This window comes from Panthera onca, chromosome B4, assembly GCF_046562875.1.
Source record: "Panthera onca isolate mPanOnc1 chromosome B4, mPanOnc1 haplotype 2, whole genome shotgun sequence".
NCBI classification, from domain to species: Eukaryota; Metazoa; Chordata; class Mammalia; order Carnivora; family Felidae; genus Panthera; species Panthera onca.
In genome coordinates this window covers 113,954,436-113,978,468 of record NC_138345.1, presented here as the reverse complement: position 1 = coordinate 113,978,468, position 24,033 = coordinate 113,954,436, and the positions used below count along the sequence as shown (strand labels likewise).

General features: G+C 35.1%; 1 protein-coding gene across 2 annotated transcripts in view; it reads left to right on the top strand.

Annotated features, from left to right (window-relative positions):
* EEA1 (early endosome antigen 1) overlaps positions 1–22,798 on the top strand; it is a 114,674-nt gene extending 91,876 nt beyond the window's left edge. For both annotated transcript variants that reach the window (XM_060656787.3, XM_060656786.3), the window contains 9 exons: positions 1,489–1,683; positions 7,580–7,762; positions 12,606–12,791; positions 14,454–14,585; positions 15,756–15,941; positions 16,892–17,130; positions 17,404–17,524; positions 18,368–18,466; positions 19,174–22,798. In XM_060656787.3, coding sequence (XP_060512770.1) covers positions 1,489–1,683; positions 7,580–7,762; positions 12,606–12,791; positions 14,454–14,585; positions 15,756–15,941; positions 16,892–17,130; positions 17,404–17,524; positions 18,368–18,466; positions 19,174–19,296 — 1,464 coding nt within the window. In that variant the 3' untranslated portion in view covers positions 19,297–22,798. The remainder of the gene's footprint in view (positions 1–1,488; positions 1,684–7,579; positions 7,763–12,605; positions 12,792–14,453; positions 14,586–15,755; positions 15,942–16,891; positions 17,131–17,403; positions 17,525–18,367; positions 18,467–19,173) is intronic.
* The last annotated feature ends 1,235 nt before the right edge of the window (positions 22,799–24,033 follow it).

Below are 24,033 nucleotides of genomic sequence, written 5' to 3'. Positions count from 1 at the left end.
TGAAAAAATAGATAGGCTTTCAATAGAAATAACATTTTAAGGGCTCTTTATTTCATGGACATTTATATTTAATGGTATGTTAATGGTTGTATAACAACAGATTCTTTTATGGTTAATGCTTTTATTGCCGTCCATCAAAAACAAACCAGCAAATGAGTAAATAAATGGGTATAATATACAGCTGTTATTCTCTGAAGACCTACCTCTTGCGGTTAGAACCCAGGTATATAGTTTTTCTAGAGCTATGATTTGATAAAAGCAGCAAAACGTAGTCCTGAGAAATCTTTAATGTGATTATAGTCTGGTTGTTGATGGAAAGAAGACACCTGTGTTTTAGATGCCAGCCTTTAGGTGGAAAAATTATGGTGACTTATTACCCGAGCTCTGAGTCCAGATTGTCCAGATTTCTATCCTGCCTGTGCCATTTGCTCGTTATGCTGACTTGCCTTGCTTTAGGCACATTACTTAATTTCTCTGTGTTCCTGTTTCCTCAGCAGTAAAATGGGGCTAATAAGAGAATCTGTGCCATAGGATTATTATAAGAGATGAATGGGTTAATATATTTCAAAGTCCGTAGAACACTTAACAAAATAAGCAAATAAAAGCTCAAATGTTAGCTGTCAGTTTCTCATTGGTTATCATATTATAATCATCATTATTGTTACACTACCTGTCTTCTGTTTTGCACAAAAATACTTCCCTTTGTGCTGGAGATGAGCTGAAGCAACCATATGTAGCAGTGAAACTTTTCAAAATTAACTTTGAATATAGTCAAATGCTCAAATTAGGTTCATAATATGCATAAAACATGAAAACATGACTTTGGCTGGAAGGGTGGGAGATCATAGTGGTTCACGCTGACCACAGAGGAACCTCAGTGTGACTTTTTATAATACCTAATTTTGAACAGAAATAGATCCTAGTAGACTGTAAAAACAAAGTAATAGCACAATATGCCCCAGATCTCTAAATAAGGAAACTATTGAATGGTATAGTTTAGTGTCATCAGACAGATACTAAACATACTTGCGAAAAATGATTTTAGTTTTATCATAGTTCATATGGAGCTGTTCTTTTTGGTTAACCATGGCCATCAGACTAAGTTAGCATTTTGAGAATATTCTCGAAAGTCAGTAGACATTCTAGCAGTCTAAAGATTGATGTTGATATTCCTATTTCCTATGATACAAGGTAATAGCAGTTTCGCTCATTTACAAGCTCTATCCAAATATATATTTACAAGTTAGAAAGGAAGGTAAGATTAAACAAATATTGACGATTAATCCAGCATGTCATCTAATAGCAAATAGTCTCAGTTATGAAAGCTCCGTGAGGGTAGGGATTTTTTTTTTTTTTTTTTTTGGTTTACTGTTGATCTCCTATGGCCATCAGGGGAGTGGTGGTTTCTACCTGAGTAGTGCTTGGTGTGTAGTAGGTACTAAATGTGTCTTCATGGAATGAATGCTAAACAGATTTTATTTTCTTTAGACTTCTCATCAGTTGAATTTGGAACTCAGTTCAATGCAGGGACAAGTGGCACAGGCCCAGAATACTTTAAAACAAAAGGAAAAAGAAGAACAGCAACTTCAGGGGAACATAAATGAGCTAAAGCAATTGACTGAACAGAAGAAAAAGCAAATTGAAGCACTCCAAGGAGAAATTAAAATTGCTGTTTCACAGAAGGTAGTAATATGATATGTGTTTACTTTCTATGGGAAGACAGTCTTTGCAGTTAAGATAATATAACACAGATGAGTTGCAACAAGGAAAAATTTACATGTGCTCACAATTTTTTAAAGTATTTTCTAATGTATAAAAGCACTTAAATATGTAATTAAAAAATATAAGTCTGGATTTCCATTCACTATAACCACATTTTTAGATAATGTTTATTTAAAATTCTAGTACTAATGATTTGATAGACATAAATAACAACATTTAATGAGATGGGAGTAATTTATATAACCTCTCTAGTGTATTAGAAAATTTTAAAGGAATTTAAAAATAAATTATCCTAACCAAGGGAAGATAAGAGCAAAAACCACAAAATGGTATGCATTTAAAAAATTAAGGAATGTAGGTTTCATATAGTTATAACTGTTTGATATTTTAAGTTACATCTTTAATGGTTTCCATTTCTAAACTATTCTAATTTTTTATTAAGTATCTATTTTTTTATTCTTAAGTATGTTTTAATACTTGTCCACACCAAGAGTTGACAAAGTTGTATTATACTTAATATTTGAACAAAAAGCTTTTCCCTACTGTTGGTATGTGCATATCAGTTGGTCCATGGAAAAGAGAAAAGTGAAATCTCTATTATGTAGAACAAAGTATGTCATATCATTAAGAGTTGGCTATTATATTACTAGAGAAAATAAAATTAACCTTGCAAATAGGTAATTTATGTTGACCACTGTTTTTATAACCATTATTAATGCCACTTTACAAAAGAGTAATTTTCTAATAAACAAGAGTAGACAAATTTGCCTGTGCATTTTTGGTGTTACATATAATCCTAAGTCAGGATGTAATTATCACAGTACATATTTTGTTGTACGATTTGATGTCTTGAGGTCATTCTTTTCTCCCAAATCTATTAGCCTCATATTCAGGTATTCCCCACGTCTTCATTTTTATAGCATCATAACTTCATGAATTAAAAAAAAAAAAAGCCCAACTATTTTTAACACAATTTCTCTTGAATTATTCATTACAATATGATTTCTTTTAGATTTATGATTAATGTAAGTGCCCATACTTTGTATGACTTTACTAGTTGACACCATAAGAATTATGAGATTTAAAGGAAATGTTTTTATTGATAGTTGTCTTAGTTTGGGTTGCTATAACAAAAATACCATAGACTAGGTCGCTTAAACAGTAAATGTTTATTTCTCACAGTTCTGTAGGCTGGGCAGTCCAATATAAAGACACTGGCGTATCCAGTGATATGAAGACCCATTTCCTGGCTTGTAGGTAGATGCTTTTTGCTGTAGCCTCATAAGGCTGAAAGAGAGATTATCTCTCTTGTGTTTCTTCTTGTAAGGGTACTAATCCCATGTATGAGGGCTAATGACCTAAAGGTCCTACCTCCAGGAGCACCTGGGGGCTCAGTCACTTAAGCATCCGCCTCTTGATTTCAGCTCAGGAAACCATGATCTCATGGTTCATAAGTCTGAGCACCACTTCTGGCTCTGCACTGACAGTGTGGAGCTTGCTTGGGATTCTCTCTCCCTTTGTCTGTCCCTCCCCCATCTGCATGTGTGTGCACTCGCATGCGCACGCTCTCTCTCTGTCTCTCAAAATAAATAAATAAACTTTAAAATATTTTTTTAAAAAAAGTCCTATTTCCAAATATTATCACATTGTGGATCTAGGCTTCAACATGAACTTTTGGGGAGACACAAGCATTCAGCCATGGATATAGTTAATTTATGTTAGTGTATGGATGCTAAAATAAGGAGCACACTTTTTAAATTGGGGGGAATTTTGAATGGATAGCCAGTCGCTATAAATTAGACTTTAAATTTAGAGTAACTAGGTGCCCCTGGGTGGCTTAGTCAGTTGAACATCTGACTCTTGATTTCAGCTCAGGTCATGATCTCACGATTCATGAGATCGAGCCCCATGTTGGGCTCTGCACTTCCAGTGCAGTGCTTGGGATTCTCTTTCCTTTCTCTCTACCCCTCCACTGCTTGTTCTTTTTCTCTCTCAAAATAAATAAAACTTAAACAAATAAATTTAGAGTAACTGGAGAATCACTGAAAGGCAAGTATGGTTTGGTTTTATTGAGAAGCAGTGTAGCATGGAAAGGACATATGTTGTAGCTAGTCAGATCTGAGTTTAAGTTTCATGTGACACACCTTAGGGTTATGGTCACAGGGAAGTGGTTATCTTTCCGAGATAAATGAAATAGAATCATAGAGTTGTTGTAAAGATTGAGAAAATGTATTTAAAATGCCTACTACTGTGCCCAGTGCAGTACGGAAGCAAAGTGGTTCTTGGCTATTAAGTGGAAATATAGCAAACTATGATCTAAGTGTGTCAGTGTGCATGGTCGGCTATGCAGCGATGGTCTGTGACAGTTAATCACTGGCCCACAGTGAAATAGGAAAAAAAAAGATAATGTTTAAGTGGGTATAAATATGTGTGTGTGTACACTTACATAATACGTGGCTACACACACACACACACTTTGGAAATGATTGTTTGAGAGCCAAAGATCAAGAATTCTGCAAGTAGGTTATAAGTCATTGGCCCCTGCACCAACTTTATTTGGAATCTGTTATGGGAATTCAGAATGAATAAGATACAGCCCCCAACTCTCAATCAGTTTGTAATTTAATGAGGAAGTAGATATGTAAAGAGAAAAAAAAAAAAAAACCCTAATGTATAAAGGAGAATGAAACCAGAACTTAAACAGAAATAGAAAAATTAGAACTTAATGGAAATTTTGACTGGCTTTCTAAGGAACTAGCATTTGCACTGGGCCTTTGAAGATGATTATAATTGTGAAAGCTTAAACAAGAGGAATTTAGATATTTAAAGGAGATAAAACAATATTAGCAAAGTTTGCAAGACTTAGAAAATGTTGTTATAGAAGGTTAGCTGTTGGAGTACATGATAAGTGAAGAAGCGAGGGGAGAATAAGGTGAATAAGGGAGAATAAGAATCAGGTGAAGTCAGATCACAGTAGATGTTGTATAGTTGTTTCCATTTTACAATTTTAATATTGGAATATTAAAGACTTTTAAGAAGGGAGGAGTGTGATCAGACCTGTTTTAGAGCAAAAACTGGTCGGTTTGTGAAGGATGAATTGTAAATGACTGACCCTCCTGTATCCTTCTTTGGAAGTTTGGGTGTATGTCTGTTAAAGCAATTATCAAACTGCTGCATTGGTCTGGTTTTGTTTTTGTTTTAAATTGACTTCTCCACTAATAGATTTGAGTTTCTCAAAGTCAGAGAACTGTGTGTTTTGACAAATAAGCCATTGATAATTTTTTTAAATGAATGAATCAGCCTGTCAGAGTAAAGATAATGAAGGCCCCAAGTATGAACCCAAAAGGCTTTTATGGTCATTACTGAGACTTTGCAGAGGGCTTAGTTGAGAGCCATGAAGGTGACGAAAGGGAAAGAAAACTAGATTTGTGGGGAGGAAAAAAAAAGAAAAAAATAGTATTCTATAGAAGAAAATATATAAGTGCACTATAGTCTTCAAGATGAAGAAAGACGTACAGGAATTCTTCATCATGAAAAATCTAAATTGGAGGGAATGAAAAGGAGGTGACATGGGGTGTTCTGAGATAACATACAGGGAGATCAAACCCCCTTTCCTCCATCGGCAGTTAGCACACCTCCTGTCAACCTACCTCCTAACTCTCTTGAATCCATTCCCTTTTCTCATTTCCCACTGTCACAGTCTTAGTCCAGGCCATTTTGTTCTCTTAACCAGGCTATTATAAGAGCTTCTTAAGAGTCATTCCAGGCTTTTCCACCTCCAATCTATTTGCCATTCATTCCCTTAAGAAATATTACTAGGCACCTATATTATGCCATGGCACAGTTTCGGGTTCTGGAGATATAGTCATGAACAGATAAGGAACCTGTTCTTGTGGAGCTTACACTTCCCTGGGAAAGAAACTAAACAGGGTGATGGGAAAGACAGTGATGGGACTGAGTCCTGCTAAATGTTGGGTGACCAAAGAAGCTTCCCTGAAGAGATTTGAGCTTGAAAGACAAGAGCTGTCCATACAAAGGTCCAAGGGGACAACTAGTGCAAAGACCTTAAGCTATGACAAACTTGGTATTTTCTAAAAACAGAAGACCAATGTAGGTTAAGTGTGATGGGAAAGAGGAAGAGTAATATGAAATGAGCTCAGAGAAGTAAATAAGGGCCAAAGCATATGCATGAAGATTTATAGATTAGAAGGTAACAGAGAATAATATACTTTGTTCTAAGGATAATTAGAATCGATTGGAGAATTTTGAGCAGAAAATGGTGCAGTCTAACTACAGAGAGATAAAGGAGCAAGCAGAGAAGACATTGAAAAATGGTTGCAATAGTCCAGACAGTACATGATGATAGAATGAATTAAAGTGTTAGAAGTGGATGATTTGAAAATCCATTTTGGAAGTTTGGGTCATCAGGACTTGCTGATAGATTAGATGATGAGAGGTGATGGAAAGAGGAATCAAGAATAACTCTACAGGGGCATCTGGGTGGCTCAGTTGGTTGGGTGGCCGACTTTGGCCCAGGTCATGATCTCGTGGCCTGTAGGTTCGAGCCCGCATCGGGCTCTGTGCTGACAGCTCAGAGCCTGGAGCCTGCTTCGGATTCTGTGTTTCCCTCGCTCTCTGCCCCTCCCCCACTCACACTCTGTCTCTCTTTTTCTCTCTCTCAAAAATAAATCAACCTTAAAAAAAAAAAGAACTCTACATTTGTGGCTTGTGCAAGTGGATAGATGACCATATTTATTGGAGGAAAGAAGCTTTTTGATGAGCAGCCTTGCTGTCAGGAATCAAGAGTTCTGCTTGAGATAGATCTCTGTCAGTCACTGAGGTGGAGAGGTCAGGGAAGTACTCAGTTATAATGAGCCCAGAGTTCAGGCAGAGAGATCGGGGCTAGAGACACAAATTCTGGAGTCAGTTGTCAATAAATGATATTTAAAGCCATAGTTGAGTATAGTTCAGATCTTCTAGAGAGAGAGAGACTGTATATGGAATAAAAGAAGGTCAGAACCCTGGCATCCTACAATATTGAGAGGTTAAACAGAAGAAGAGGAGGTTGTAAAAAAATTTAAGAAGGAATGACCAATGAGATAGGTGCCCTGGAAACCAGGTTGAAGAATGTTTCTAGGAGGGAACATCATCAACTGTTTGAAGTACTGCTGGGAGGTGAAGTCAGCTGTGGACAAGGACATGAATAGTGGGTTTTGGAACAAGGGGGTCACTGGTCATTTAAAAAGAAGTTGCATTGAGGTAGTGTATTTATTTTAAAAGCCAGTGCTTATTTTCATACTCTGCACACATATATTTTAATTATGTCATAATTTGTGTGTATCTTCTGAGTCTTCATAAAGACTAAAGACAAGTTTAGCGTTTAGAGGAGTCAGATCTTTGCAAGATTTCTTTTTCTGCCTTGTTGTTAATAAACACGATCTTGTAGAAATGTCCTAAGTTATTCTAGAATTTCAGGGAGTAGAAATGATGAACGCAGTAATGACTTTTTTATTTCTTTCCTATAGAAATTTCCCTTAGTTCAACCTTAAATTATATCATCTTCTAAAGCATCTAGCACTGTATCTTCCTTCAGAATGTGGTTGTTACTCTCAGTCTCCTGAGACATTGATACTTGGGACTATCCAGTGAAATGCTTTTTTCTGTATGTAATGCTTTTTCATTTTTTGGTTTTTAAATTGGGACTTGTTGGATTTTGTATTTTGTAAATCTCTTAAGTTTTTTAGGGCATAAATACAGTTTAATTTGTTCTCAGGGATCTTCTTGTGTGGATTTCATTTTGTATTTGTAACTGGTTTGTGATATGCATACTGTTCTAAATAACTATTGTGTGTTCCAGACAGAGCTTGAGAATAAATTACAGCAGCAGTCAATACAAGCAGCCCAGGAACTTGCAGCAGAGAAAGAGAAAATGTCAGTGTTACAAAATACCTATGAAAAAAGTCAGGAAAATCTAAAACAGCTTCAATCTGATTTCTATGGGAAGGAATCTGAACTTCTTGCCACAAGGCAAGATCTTAAGGTATAGTAAAATATATCATAAAAATATTAGGAAGTTGTTTATAGGCATTCATTAAATGGTTGATTTGAGACCAGATAGACAAGGTAGTGTTAGTATTTGTGGAATATCATGCTTGTTTTCTATTAAATTATTATTTTTGGAGTAATATGCTTTTTAATAATGAAATTGTTTTATATTATAACAAAATATGATATATGTTAAATATGGGCATTTAAAAATAACATCCATAACAGTAAAATTATTTGGAAATATACTGATTGCTACATTATTAGCTTATCTAAAGCTGTCTTCTTATAAATGTAAAAAGATAACTTTGACTTTAGTTTTTATGTTGGTCAGCTTCCCAAGACTACCAGAATGTTTAATGATTAAAATTAGGAAATTATAGCTCAAAGTAAACTTAACCTTAATCTAATTATCTAAACACTTTTGGGATGAGCACTGGGTGTTGTATGGAAACCAATTTGACAATAAATTTCATATATTAAAAAAAATAATAATTATCTAAACATATATTGTTTGTTCTTGACAAATCTATTTGATTAATGTATCATGTTTATTAAAATGAAGAATATGGAAAAAAGATAAATAATTTTTATGCAGTGTTATTAAAGTATGAGTTCCCTAAGATAAATGGAACGTTTGTGTTCTTTCCCACAAGATTCAGCTAGTTCTTTTTTTTTTCTTTTCTTTCTTTATTTTATTTATTTATTTTTTTTTTTGTCATCATGAAATGTTATGCTTTTTGTTTCTTTCCTTTCTGGTTTCTTTTAATTTGTTAATTTAAAGTACATTATTGAAGAATTTTGTTGAAAATCACAGGATATTTTTAGACAACATAAATATACTGTGTCTATATTTTATCATAGGCTGTTATAAGGAAGGCTTTCTGAAGGAGGTGGGACTTGAACAGGTGCTCAAGGATATATAGAATTTGAATATATAGAGAGTCCTGAGGAAGGTCATTTCACTCAGGGGCACATTTGAGAAAAGGTACTGCAGGGAACGAACAAAGGCAGGAGACAGTTACCAGTTGCTAGCATGCTGGTTTGTGTTTGGAGGATAAATTTGGAAAGATTGGGATCAAATTGTGAGGTTTCTTAGATGCGGAGCAAAGATGATTGGAATAAAATGAAGAAGGAATAAAATGAAGAAGACAGTACTTTGGACAACTTAACCAGGAAGAGGTTTATAGATAGCTTGGATTGGACCCGGGGAAACAAGACGTAGGAAGATTAGGGAAGAGGCTGTCTCCCTTCCTCCACAAATTCCATTAATCAAGGTGTGAATTGACTAGAACTGGGCTTAAAGTTCAGGAGGATGGAGCAGAAGAGATTAATGAGAGAGACAGGATGAAACAGGAGGGCTGGATGCAGACAGGCTGCAAGGGCACTGAGGGAACTAGGGGTCACTAATGATTTGACAAAGAAATAGGAAACTTGGGTCAAAAAATTTTCATGGTGCCCAGTTGTTATAAGAAAAAAAATACCACCTGACATTTAGAAAATGTCTTATTTGCTATGCTCCCTTAGTAGCTTTAAATTCTTTTTCTTTTTTTCTTTCTTTTTTTTTTTTTTCCTTTAGAACACTATTAAAAGTCAGGGAAGGTCTGTGGAAGAGTTTGGGCTTTATTGTAAAAGCAGTAGGGAACCACAGAAAAGATTTGCTCAGATCTGTAGGTTGGGCCAGTGACTGGCTGAGAGTAAGGAGTGGATTTTGGAGCAACAGGGCTGAGTGTAGAGACCAGAGAGGAGACGGCACTTGGTCCAGGTGCACACGACGGCGGTGTGGGCAGTAACAGTAAGGATGGGGAATATGGATGGATTAGAAGGGTGTTTAGCTGATCAAGGAGATGAAACTTAATGATTGATTGTACAAGTCCTATAGAAATCACACTTTTTTTTCATACAGATGTATTATTTACCCAAGAGCATTACATGGTGACAGGACTTAGATCTTTGATCAATATTCTTTCATTAAGCCAACAATGGTTTTTATTATGCTCGAAAGCTATGTTGTATACTAATAATTTTATACATGAAAACAAATCAAAGGCATGGAGAAAAAAAGAGAAGGGCAGAGAGTCAAGCCTGCTGAGGAGTTTTCCAATTGTTAAGAGGCATGGCTAGGTCCTCTATTCCAAAGCCTCCTTTTGCAGACAAGACTGAGTGAGGCCTGGCGTGGTTTGTGACAGACCCAGAATTGCACAATAACAGAACCATGATTAGACCTCAGTTCTTGTGATTCACAGCCCTTTACTCTTTTATCATCACTAGGATTTTTAAATATGAAATAGAATATTGCTAAATTCTATTATTAATGTTTCCAAAATGAGAAGTATCTGAACTACTTAGGAAGCTAAAAAAAAAAAAAAAAAAAAAAAAAAGATGAAGAAGTAAATTCCTCGAGAACTTGAAATGATATTTATGGACCAGAATAAGAGATGGTTATCAGCCATTATTTTTCTTTTGCTTCAGTGATGAATGATCTTGTTGCATGTGAGAGAGAAGGGGAGAGGTTGAGAACTTTGTAGCATGACACCTACCTAAGTCAAGGCTGCCATCTGTGGGCTGACATTGTACATCTAGATACCAGTAGAATGGAAAACAGGCTGGTCTGATCCATGCTTTTAGCCCCATCTGCTGGATTATTTATGAAATACTTACGTTTGTTGACTGTATATTGCAAAACGGCTGTGCTGTGTGCTATTCTTTGCTGTCGAAGAAAGGTAGAAGTGGAATGTAACTGTACATTTTGCACCCTGAGTAAAGTGAAAATTCTAGGATAATAAGTTTAGAATTAAATATAAATCTTTATACTATTCCTTATATCACTTAATCAGACATCAAGAAAATAATAAACATTTTAAAAGTTTATTTTGAAAGAAGAGTAAAATTGTGGAGCAGACAAAAAACAATAGCTACCAGAAAACACTGCAGAAATTTCTTTTTTAGCTACACTGCTGTAATTCGATTGTGGTATTCAGGGTCAAGATTGGTAGTTGATCTACTCAGGGATTCGCTTGTTCCAGTGGGAGTCAATGGGTTAAAGATAGGCCCACAAAACTGTTGAATGGGAGACGGGAGTTCCCCAAAGGAAGATATGCTGAGTAGGTGAAAATAAAATGGCCTATAACAAGAAAGATAAAAGGAATATTTAAAATACATGGCAGTGTATCACTGAATGGCATTGACAAATATTCAGAGACAAGGTAGAGCAGTATGTCAGCATAGCCCAGATTTTGAGCTTGACTTTAAAGATTTAGTCATTGGGTCTTGGGAGTTAAAATTTTATTGAGTATTATTTAAACCATGGGCAGTTTGGAATTCTTGTGGTCAGAGATTGGGGGAGCTGTTAATTTCAGGCTCTAGCAAGCCTTGGTGTTCTTTAGTATTAGATCAGGACCTCTGTTACCTAATAATAATTGCTATAGACCATATGGGCTAGGTTTTGTCAAATTTTATTATCTTTATTTGAAATCACTCTCACCCTTTGTGATGCTTATGTCAGTTCCCACATGTACCATGGAGCCTTACATAAACACATTTCAGGGAAAGTTCTCGCACTCACTGTTTTTCTGTGCGTTTGGCATTATAGCAAGTGCTCTTCTGCTACGTACAGCTTCCATTTTATGTGGTGGTTCTGTTTTTCGGGCTACATAGCCAGCTTCTTTAAGTTAAGGACTGTCTTTTACCTTACCAGTATACTCAGTTAATGGCTAACAGCTTGGTTAGTAAAGGACTAGATGACTTTAGGATTCTTTAAAAAGAAGCCTTGGGATTTTTAGTGTTCTCTAGAAGCCACTGGAAATCAAACTTCATTGATATCAGAAAGACTTCAGAACTGGGTTTATTTGTAAGGAATACACTGTCTCTTTAGGGAACCTTGAGAAACCCTTTAAATACAGTCTTCATTTAAAAAGTATTCATTTATTTCTTTTCCAATGGTTGCTTACTATAGTCAAGCCTAGCCAGCAGGGATCCTTCCCAAATTAGATCTTCTCCCTCCTTTTCAAAGGAACTGTATCTCCAGAATAAGGAAGAGAACGTCTTCCAAATGGTGGAAGAGTATCATGGAGTTCATTTCCTTCCCTTCTGATTCTTTGCAGTTGCAACTGAGAGTGGCAAGGTCCCTGCCAGTTTCCACTACTCACCTGTTACCATATCTACCCCAGTCTGAAATCTAAGGGGCCTAAAAGCTTGCCCTTTTCATAAGCTTTGGCTTCTCAAAATATCTGGGCTTTAGAACAGTCAGTAACTGTGGACAGTGTTAACTGACGACACTGTTTCTGCCACATCAATGGGAAGTGAAGAGGATGGGGTGAAGGCCTTCTCAGAAACAGAACCCCATGTATCTGGTGGACTTTCTTCTTTTGGTTCACTTGATCAGGTTTGCAGATGTGAAATACAGTTGTTGGTTTTTGTTTTTTGTTTTTTTCCCAAGACAAAGACTATTTATTGAGGATTTCAGCATGTCAAGGGACATATATGTATATATTTTCGCATATTGCAAATGTGTTCGATATGATCCCTTTTTATTTGATAGTCCTTAATATCACTTAGCTAGTAGTACTTACTATTTCTAGAGGTTTTGGAATTGCTTCAGTTTTATTAAATATTTTACACTAAAATGTTTTTCGTAGGCAAGAGAGTTAATGGTCTAGTGTCCTTTCTCTTTTACATGATCTTACTAAAGGGCATAACAAGCTATCCTTTTATAGTATATTGCTTTCTACTATACTTACACTGTTATGTTTCTGTTGACATTTGCTAAAAACAACAAAAAAAGACATACAATAATTTGGGGAAATTGGTTTTTTGTTTGTTTGTTTGTTTTTTGTAAGTCTGTAGAAGAGAAGCTTTCTCTAGCACAGGAGGACTTGATTTCAAACAGAAATCAAATTGGAAACCAAAATAAATTAATTCAAGAACTGAAGAGTTCCACGGCTACGTTGGAGCAGGATTTAGCAAAGAAAGAGCAACAGTTGAAGGAGCAGTGTAAAACGCTTCAAGATATTAAAAAAGAAAAGGTATTTCATTTTCTGACTGAATCTAGAATCTGAGAGTTGCGGTATCTTTAGAAATCATCTAGTCAAACCTCTTCTCCGATATGGGCATCACTTTACTTCAATAGCTCTCCTTAGATGGACTTCTAGTTTCTGATACAACACCGTGGTAATTGGAATGTTAATGCCGGGAAGTACTTCTTAACAGCCCCCTTGTCATTTCTACTCATTTTTCTTACTGCTCTTTTTAGTTTTATAAACAACTCTTTTTCACATTGTAGACCCCTGGTTATTTAGAAACAGGTATCGTAGCTCCACCACTATTATATAACATTCTTTAGATGTGTGAATGAGATTAAAAGATCTAGAAATACTTCTTATGCTTATAATTCTTTTTTTTTAATTATTATTATTACTTTTCTTTTTTTTTTTTTTTTTTTTTTAGCAATTTCTACACCCAACATGGGGCTTAAACTCACAACCCCCAGATCGAAAGTCTCATGCTGTTCCAACTGAGCCAGCCAGGCTCCTCTTATTCTTACAGTTCTTAAAATTTAGAGCCAGCTTTTTCTTAGGGAAATGGGAGTGTATTTTACATAAATTATGCTGAGTTATACGGTTGAAAGCCTTGGGACCTGGGTCACTCAGTTGGTTAAGCGTCTGACTCTTGATTTTGGCTCAGGGTATGATTTCCCTCTTTGTGAGCTTGAGCCCCGTGATGCTAACAGTGCAGAGCCTGCTTGGGATTCTCTCTCTCCCTCTCTCTCTGCCCTTTCCCCATTCTCGTTCTCTCTCTCTCTCTCTCTCTCTCTCTCTCTCTCTTCTCTCTCAAAATAAATAAAAGTAAACTTAAAAAAAATAAAGTTAAAGCCTTGTATTATAAGACCACTATGTTTAAAAGTTAAGATGCTATATGAAAGAGAAATTCAGATTCTAGGAAGCACTTTATTTTTGGTTTCATGGTTGAAATATATTTCCATTAGCTGATAAGATATTATTCTGAAGTATACAATTCCAGAAGTTTGTGGTGTATCTTAATTGTGCAATTCCGGAAAGTCTCTTTAGTTAAAAAAATTAAGGGATGTTTTTGTGGGGAGGTAGAGGTATTGAAGCTGGTATGATATTCATGATTTGTGTCTTGGGTTTAGAAAATTCTGAGAGTTTCATAGGCCTTTGTTGCAAGGGCTTTAGCTCAGTCAGAACGGTTGTAATTTTGACTATATCTCTAATAGATTATTTCACTTCTCCAAACCTTTATTCTCTAAACCTTTGTTGCTTATCACATGAGGATTAAAAAGAGCTATTTATATTTAGTATTGATATTAAATTAGGTAATATGTCACACTACTAGCTAGGCACCTTAAATAAAGGCATTGATAGTAATAATAGTAATAAGGATAATAGCGTTAAGAATAAGAATGATAGGCTAAATTTTATAGTGTTCTTTCCTTGCTTAGACACTACTTATTTCACAGTATTAACAGTAACTAATGCTTATGAAGATCTTATTAGTTGTTCACATTGTGTAAATAAGGACACAGAGGCAAGTGAAGGTAAGTAGTTTGCTCACGTTAACTTAGGTAGAAAGGGGCAGAGACCATGTCATGCCTAGTAGCAGTTATTCTCATGACATTAGTTTTAAGCTAAGTATTTACTTAAAATTATTTTTAAATTATTTTTCTACAGTCACTGAAAGAAAAAGAACTAGTAAATGAAAAGTCTAAATTGGCAGAGATAGAGGAAATTAAGTGTAGACAGGAAAAAGAAATTGCTAAATTGAGTGAAGAACTCAAGTCCCACAAGCAAGAAAGCATAAAGGTATGTGAAGATAATCATTGTCCCTCCTTCTATCCTGTATTATTGTCATTTAAATAAAAAATATGTGTATATATCTTACTGAGAATCTACTATGTGCTAGACGCAGTTTTGTTGTTTTGACAAATACTCTTGCTCTCCTCCCTGTGTTGTGTGTTATCCATATACATGTGTTGAAACTATGTTCCTTTTGTTTGCAGATTAGTGAATAAAGCAAAGTAGGTCTAAAAGTTTAGATTTGTTGAGATGATAATCAACAGAGCTGTTGATTTAGAAAATTGTGCCTATGTTGGGGCGCCTGGGTGGCTCAGTCGGTTAAGTGTCCGACTTCGGCTCAGGTCTTGATCTCAGGGTTCATGGGTTTGAGCCCCGCCTCGGGCTCTGTGCTGACAGCTCAGAGCCTGGAGCTACTTTGGATTCTGTGTCCCTGCCTCTCTCTGCCCCTCCCCCACTCGTGCTCTGTCTCTCTCTGTCTCTCCAAAAATAAATGTTAAAAAAAATTAAAGAAAATTATGCCTATGTTTAGAATTAAGATTTTCAGGGGATTCTGTTGTTTCAGTTGTTTTTCTTCCTAAAATCTTTTAATACTCTGTTCGGAACATTTTTCCTGTCATAAGTGTACCTAGGGTGCCAGCTGAAGAAACTAATTGTCTATCATTTGCTTTGTAAAAATGTTATTCATTTTCTCAAAGGTTAGATTCTCTCTTGAATGCTCTCAATAACACCTTTTATGTCTATCAGTATACTTCCCATTTTGCTTTATAACTTATTACCTCTTTATGTTATTATATTCTTACACACTGTGACTTCCTTAAAGCAGGTAATGTATATAACCTTTATCTGCATCCTTAAAACCTAACACAGTGTGTGATGCCTCAGTGGTGACCAATAAATGCTTGCTAAGTGAGAAAAGGGAAAATAAGGGATAGAGGTTCTTCACATAATTTCATCAAAACGTGCATGTAAAGTGTCACTTGAGTTTAAATGATTGTTGAGCAGGAAGTAAATAATCTTGCGTCTTTTTAACCAGTTGTTTGAAATACTGAACTTTAGGAATCTCATAAGAGAAGAGGCTAAAACTCTTTTATATTGTTAGGATAAGTTGTATAAATTTCAGCTACATTTTGAAATAGTCACTGTAAAGGATGATTTAGTTCCGGCCTTTTTCAATAGGAGGTAACAAATCTCAAGGATGCCAAACAGCTTTTGATTCAGCAGAAACTCGAGCTTCAAGGGAAAGTAGATTCCCTGAAGGCAACCCTTGACCAGGAGAAGAGAAACCAGCAAATGCTAAAAGAGCAGGTGAAAAAGGAAGAAGATGAACTAAAGAAAGAGTTTACTGAGAAGGAGGCTAAACTGGTCAGTAAGTTAATGGTGGGGAGTGTGTTTTGTAACTGATTTTGTAAGTCAATCCAGTAAGAGAGGATTTTTCTACTTGGAAGTTAGGATTTAAGTGCTCTTACCTAGCATTTTACTTTTTGATTGAGAAAGGAGATCTGATTTGTTTAAATAGCTGATATGTGATTGGAAATATTTTAGTCTGTAATTATATTTTGGTTTAGAGAAGTGAAAATTCAATGAAACATAATTCATAAAAAATAAACACACTTTTAGTGCCAGGAAAACAAACAAATCCACAGCTATGTAGATTGAGGTAAATGGCGTGAATGCGGATGATGTTAAACTCATTTGTTTGGTCAAGTGAGTGTTGATAAGGGAGAACGGAAACTTCAGTGTGGAATTTTGATGACCAAAGTCTACTTTTCCTTCCCTAAATTGTGCATGCCAAAATGGGAAGCATCTGGCTTTCCTCTGTTGAATTAAGTCCAAATATCCCCACATAACTTGAGGGCTGAATGTTTTAGTTGAAGATTTGTGATTTCAAGTTCACACAGTGAGTTGAATGGCTTGGAATTGGTTTTTTGGCAGGTTGATAGAAGAAAAGGTACATGTGGATTTTGAGACTGAAAATGCCAGCTTTGTGTCCAGGGCACCTTGCTATCCCTAACTATGTGTTCTTCCCCTGTTCTAGTGAGGAAAACGAAAACCTCAAATTGCTGTATGTTAGTGGTTCTTCTTAGAGGCTTGCTGACTCTCATTTCAGCATTATGGCCTTTGAGCCAGTTCAGATTACACAGATGTTTGTGGAATCAATTTTATTAGTATGACATGAATACATTCTCCTGCCTTCTTTCCTGAAGAAGTAGTATTACTTATGTTGCCAGTATTTTAAGTTCAATAGCTAACTGAAATTTATTTTGCATTACTTTAGGAATAGGTTTTTTCCTCACTGTTCTTCCTTTTCTCAGCATTCCGAAATAAAAGAAAAAGAAATAGGAATGAAGAAGCATGAAGAAAATGAAGCTAAACTTACCATGCAGATTACAGCATTAAATGAAAACTTGGGCACCGTAAAGAAGGAGTGGCAGTCTAGTCAACGTAGAGTCAGCGAGCTCGAGAAACAGACGGATGACTTACGGGGTGAAATTGCAGTATTAGAAGCCACAGTTCAGAATAATCAGGATGAAAGGAGAGCACTACTAGAAAGGTGATTGATGTCTCGTAAAATTAGTGTGTTTCCATTCTAAGTGACAAGAAGATTGTCTTTTTCCACATTTTTTAAAATAGAAGAGTCTTGAGAAGAGTACATTGGTCCCGCAGGTATTTATGCAGCCATTTAAAAACTAACTCTTAAAACAATCAGATAGTTGAAATTAAAGTATTATATTTGAGGTTACGAAGTAGTTTCTTATCTCTGTTCTAGAAGGATCTTTGATAATTTTTTTTAAAAAATTAATGATTGCTTTGCAATCTGTTCTAGATGTCTTAAAGGAGAAGGTGAAATAGAAAAGCTTCAAACCAAAGTACTAGAATTGCAAAGAAAGCTGGATAATACGACCGCAGCGGTGCAGGAGCTGGGCAGAGAAAATCAATCCCTTCAAGTAAGTCATCTGGTAATGTGAGGCTGTTTTTCAGTCTAGAGTTAACTCTTAGTGAAAAGCATATTTGCAATCTTTTTTGTTTTTTGTTTTTTGTTTTGAGAGAGAGAGAACCTGAGTAAGGGAGGGGCCGGGGCGGGGGGGGGGGGGGGGGGCGGAGACAGGATCCCAAGCAGGCTCCACGCCATCAGCGCAGAGCCCGACATGGAGTTGATCTCACAGATGGCAAGAACATGACCTGAGCCAAAACCAAGTGTCGGATGTTTAACCACCTGAGCCACCCAGGCACCCCAGCGTATTTTAAATCTTTAAAAAAAATCTCCTGTATTTAATAAATAACTTTTGAATGGTTGCTCTCTGTATAGCAATATTGTAAGTGTTATGGATAGTTGAATAAAAGTGATAAAGAATTAATCTGAGAGATCCCAGGGATCAGTTAGAAAGCCTTGTCATTCACAAATTGGCAGCTCTGGGAAAATTGAGAAACATCAAGGAATAGACGAGCTGCTATGTGTTAAAGAAGTGATCTGAACATGTGCTCAGGGTACTTAGGAAGGATTGATCATTAGGGTTAGAAGATTAGGAAATCACCAAAGATTAGAAATTGCCGGTGCCTTTGACGGTAAAAATTTGACTTAATTTGTCATTCAGACTTAAGAGTGTAGCAGCTTTTGACAATGGAAGCCAACCAAAGTATTTCTGATTTTTAAAATTTTATCCCATGGTGCCTATAAGTCTAAATTTTGAGAAACTTGGGCACCAAATAAGAAATTATCCATCATTCTTTAAAATGTTGAGTATTATAATCTATGCACACCCCCCCCCCCTTTTTTTTTTTTTTGATAGATCAAACACACGCAAGCGTTAAATAGGAAGTGGGCGGAAGACAATGAAGTACAAAACTGCATGGCCTGTGGGAAAGGCTTTTCAGTAACAGTGAGACGGGTAAATGATTTTGTTCATATTGCTGTGGTTCTGGATTTTATTTCTCAGTATCAATTAATGTTTTAACCATCAAAATCTTGTATTTGACAGATTTAAAAATTTTTTCTATTTATTGGTTAACTTTACAACTACATAGAATGATTAAATTTTATGCAGTCTAGTTTCTGGTCAGCATATGTATTTCAATTTTAGTTTTAAGTATAGTCCTTGCCTTCCTACTCAGTTACTCTCTGGAATAGTCATTTTCTGAACCACTGGGCCATATGTTTAGTCATTATGTGTTTAACTCATATGTTTTAGTCATCATTGGGTTATTTTAAAGAAAAAGCAGAGATGAAAAAAATGTTTATTCTGAATAATACCATGTGAAGTTTATATTCCTACTGAAGAAATTATGCCTGAAACACTTGGCAAATAGAAATGGTTTTCAGCTGGTCGAGGTGCTTTATTATCACTTTTTAAATGCCTCTGAAGGTTCTTTTGAGAATTCTTGATGAATTTTATATCAGATGTTTGGCACAGTACCTGAGAAATAGAAAGCATTCAAATTAAGAGATTAAATTGACATGTTGAAATATTTTTAAATAATACACTAATCCCTTGAAAGTTAATATACCTTCACAGTGCAGTTTGCAGTATTCTTATATCTCATCATGCTTTTGGTGTAGTTTTTATGCTTGAAATTGTTTAATTTTTGTCATTTACAGCATCACTGCAGACAATGTGGAAATATCTTCTGTGCTGAGTGTTCGGCCAAAAATGCCTTAACTCCATCTTCTAAGAAGCCTGTTCGTGTCTGTGATGCATGTTTCAATGACTTGCAAGGATAATGGGTTATCACAACTTCAGAATAGTATTACACTAACATTAGATTTTTAATAAATGCACTTAATAGAGGTCTTGGACTACTATTTGATTTGGACAGTGGTTGCAATATTAGACCAAATTAGAATTCATATATTTTGGAATGTTATCAATATCAAGTAAAACTCTTCTATTTTTGTGAGACTTGGGCTCATCTTTCATTACTTTTTTCCATTTAACCCCTGGAACAGCTTTCATGCCAAGTTTAGAATTAGCCAATGAAATGTAAATAAACTTTGGACAGAAAATAGCAATGTATTTTTTTAAATATAATTTCATTGTTCACAAATGACATGAATATACGCTTCCATAGCTTACTTTTTTCTCCCAAATTTAGTATACAAAAATGTACATGGGTGATGTTATCACATCATATATGTTGCACAATAGCACATTATATTATTATTACATTAGATACTCTCTTGGTGAAGTCATGCACAGAACTATAAAACTTTCTTTTTTTCTTATATATAGGTCCATAGCTCAGTTGCATTGTTATGTTATAAATTTACTACTCATGTGTTCTAAGTACAGTTTATGTTGAAATATGTACTAACCATGAATTTGAACATGGTTTTTGTTTTAACAATATTGATTAAATTCTCTTGGGTAGATTTTATGAAAACCTCTGTAAAATCAGTTTGCTTACTTTATGGTTATCCTGGGGTTGTATTTTAAAGATTAGGGTTAATTTTTCTTTGTCTTTTTCTATCTCATGTTTAAACTCTCACATACTGTTAAGAATTCTATAAAACTACCCACCCTCACCCCCCAGCTGGAGGATGAATCGTAAAAATTGTATAATGGTTCTATTGTCAGTTTCTTGTAAGTAGGAAGGTTTTGGAGATTAGCCTTTATGTTATACCCTCGGATTGTCTCTCCAGCATTTTGGGAATCTGAGTTTGCTTTTTTAATGGATCTATTTTTCCCTTTATTTGGTTTAACCTTTCGAACTGTAGCTCAGCTTCACTGTAATAGTTTTATAATTTTGCATCTTAAAGCCAGTAACTGATATTGCTCTAGTCTTATCTGTGAAAACAAATACACGTGGGAAGGAGACATTAAATATTCGACTTTACATCTTCTTACCTAATAGGGAAACATTTTTGAAAGTTGTGAAGTTGACTTAAATTTAAAATGGTTATGAATTTGGGGTTCCATATTTACTGGTAAATCTTTTCACTTTGCAAAAATACTGCTATGAAATTGCTTTAAAGTAACAATTGGAGAATAGAATATCACCAAAAACAAATATATTTCGGAATCCCAAAGTTATAATCAGAACTGAAACAGAATGGCTAATTAAGGGTAATTAAAAGTTAGCTTATTTGTATGCTGAACAATGGAATTGAACTTTAATTTATCATAGTCTTCTTAATTTGGGAAACATCTGTAGAGAGGTCATTAATATTGGTTTATTCTTTCTAGAGAAAAAATATAAAGTTATATATTTGTGCAGTGTAATCATCTGGTAATAATAAGGAAGAATGGGAGTTAATATTTCGTTTGCAATAGTCTATAATATGCACTTGCTTTCAAATATCATGCCGAAATAAAGTTATCGGGTTTATGCTTTACCTGTAACATCGATAAATGAAGAGATTGTCATATTCATTTAATTATTTTATAAAACTCAGTTAAGTAAATCCTGCTGTCAGTAGCTATTAAGGACCCTGATGGTGTCCCTAGACTAGGATAGACATACATCCTTGAGCATACATAAAGAAGAAATACAATGACTCTTTATTAAAAACAACAGCTGGATGATATAAATTGAGCTAAAATTATTTGTGCATTTTCATATGCTTATAAATCCTTTCAAAGAGTCTTAATTCTACACTTTAAATATAAGGAAGTTAATATGAAACTTAGAAATTTTCTATGTTGGAAAAATAGATATTCACAGTACCTTTTTTTTTTTTTTTTGAAGATAGTAAAACTTCATGAGGATTCTAGGTTAGAATATTTGTTCACTTCATCTCCTAACTGGGTGCGCTGAAGGCCTTTTCCCGTCTTATCCACTCACCCACATATTCACAAAAAAAATGTCGGGAGGGCAACAAACAAAATTGTATGTGTTTGAGTAATCACTAGTTTTCATCTAGCTAAATCTCATTTTATAGGTCCTGAATAATTTACCATAGGCTACTACACTAATGCTATCAGAAATGAACCTTTTGTGTGTGTGTGCTTATTAACTCTCACTAATTTAACGTGTTTTGGAAACAAAAAGGGTTTTCTTTTTCTTTTAACTAAAAAGTCATCTTCTGAGTTCTTATTGGCTCTACGTTTTAGATGTTTGCTGGTACTATTTGTCAGTGAGTTAGGGCTGGCACGTCCCAGCTCTTGGCTCTAATGCGAAGCCTGTTGGCATCACATGTTAGTAAATTCCAAACCCCAGCATAGAAATGTGAATTAAAATCAAGTTTTGCTGGGTTAGAGTACAATAGAGTATACCTACAGATTTTTTTTTTCATAGGAAGAAGACAAAGCTGCTGGTATAGGATTAGTTCATTTTGAAGAAAAAAGAGGGAAACACAAAGACCTCAATGCAGTGTACAAATAACATTTTGTTCAACTACCTCTTAATGTGGAATTAGCTAGTTTGATAGTTTCCTCACAGTAATGTTAAATAGTAACTGCCAAATTTGTTAGTTTCCCATCTCTCTTAGAAAGGCTTTGGATTATTTTATAGTTTTGAGAACTTTGAAGCCACTTTTTTTTAACTTTGCATTTGCATAAAAATGTTTAGCTTCTAAGTGGAGAGCAAATTATGATCATATATTTTGATATTCATGACCTATTTGACTATAGCAATTTTTTTTAATGCACTTTGGCTATAAAACCATGGATGATTTGATCCATAAGAGTTAAATGTGCCATCAATTTAGTATTCCTAGACATGAGCTTGATGAATGGCATTCTGTAATTATAATGTGCCACACATTATCGTGTCTTAATTGCCCTTTGCCTGAATTTTAATGATCAATTTGTTATTGTTGCAGATGTGAATATTGTGCATAAACTTACTAAATTTATGTAAAATTGTATAAAATAGAATTGGAAATAGCTAAGTTCTTTCTGTGTAGAAGTAATGAATTTATTGTAACATGATGCAGTTATGTATATGACATTCTGTACTTCCTTGAACTGGATCATATATTCATAGTTTCTATAGAAACTTTTGCATGAATATTTTCTCATTTAGGTTTTGGATTCATTGTTTGTATTGTGTTTACTACTTGTGATCATGTAGTTGTGCCTTATTTTGTGAGAGAGTTTAGCTCAGTAAATACTGTAATTTCTAAACTCAGTGAGTGGAAGGTTATTGATTATAAATGTAACTGATAAATTACACAACAGCATTTAAATCTGTATAAAGAAGAATGGAAGGATCCTTATTGAATTGTTGATTTTGTTTTTTTAATTTGTTAAAGATGATATTAAAAAACATTTCTTTCTAGTAGATGTATTCTGTGACTGTAAATTATTTTTTTCTATTAAAAAATAAAAGAGAGTACATGGGGCGCCTGGGTGGCTCAGTTGGTTGAGCGTCCGACTCTTGATTTTGGCTCAGGTCATGATCCCAGGGTCATGGGATCAAGCCCTGCACCGGACTCCTCACCAAGTGTGAAGCCTGCTTGGGATTCTCTCTCTTCCCCCACCCCTCTCTCTGGCTCATGCACGCCCTCTCTCTCTCTCTCAAATAAAAATAAATAAAAAAGAATAGAAAATATTAACCATTTTGTACTTATTTACAGATTGTTAGAACTTTCCACATGGATGTAGACCGTGGGTATGCTTTGATGTTCAATTTAGAATTAGGAATGAAGTTCATAATTGCAAGAGAAATCACTAAAGCCATTTTGCTTAAGACATTCCCTTCTCATTCCATTCATTATTGTGAAGAATTAACAAAACTACAAAGAAATACTAAACAATATTAAAGTCATTCCTTCTTTCATTGTTCATCTAAGTTTAGTACCCAGGTGACCATTTAAAGGCACTTTTCTGAGGGCTCAGTATACCAGTCGCTTATTACCGTGTTTTTCCTGGGAACCAAAATTCCAGAAGTGTTTTTTTTTATTTGACTCTAATGTGCTTCCCTCTGAAGAGTTCAATGTGTATATCCTCAAGAACTTCCTAGCTTATATATTAGACATGTTTTTTTGTGAGCACTATAGAATTTCAGTTTAAATATGTAGCATATTCTTTTTTAAATTTTATTTTATTGTGATCACATTTAACAGATCTACCCCCTTTGAAGGCTTTTAAATTCTAGTAGAGTAGACCTGTAGAGCTTCCTCATCTCACTTCACTGAAACTTTATGCCGTTGGCTGGTAACTTCCCATTTCTCCCTCCCTTGGCAACCTCTATTCTACTCTGATTCTATGCGTCTGACTACTTTCGATACCTCATGTCAGTGGAGTCCTACAGTATTTGTCTCTCTGTGACTGACTGACTTCTTTTAGCGTGATGTCCGAGGTTCATCTCTGTTGTTGCAAATTGCAGAATTTCCTTCTTTTCAAAGGCTGAATAGTATTCCATTGTATGTATATGTCGTATTTTCTTTACCTGTTCATCTGTTGGCGGACATTAAGGGTTTTTCCGCTTCTTGGCTATTGTGAATAGTGCTGTGATGAACATGGGAATACTAATAGTTCTTTGCATCTAGCGTATTCTTCTTCAGCTGTTTTCCATC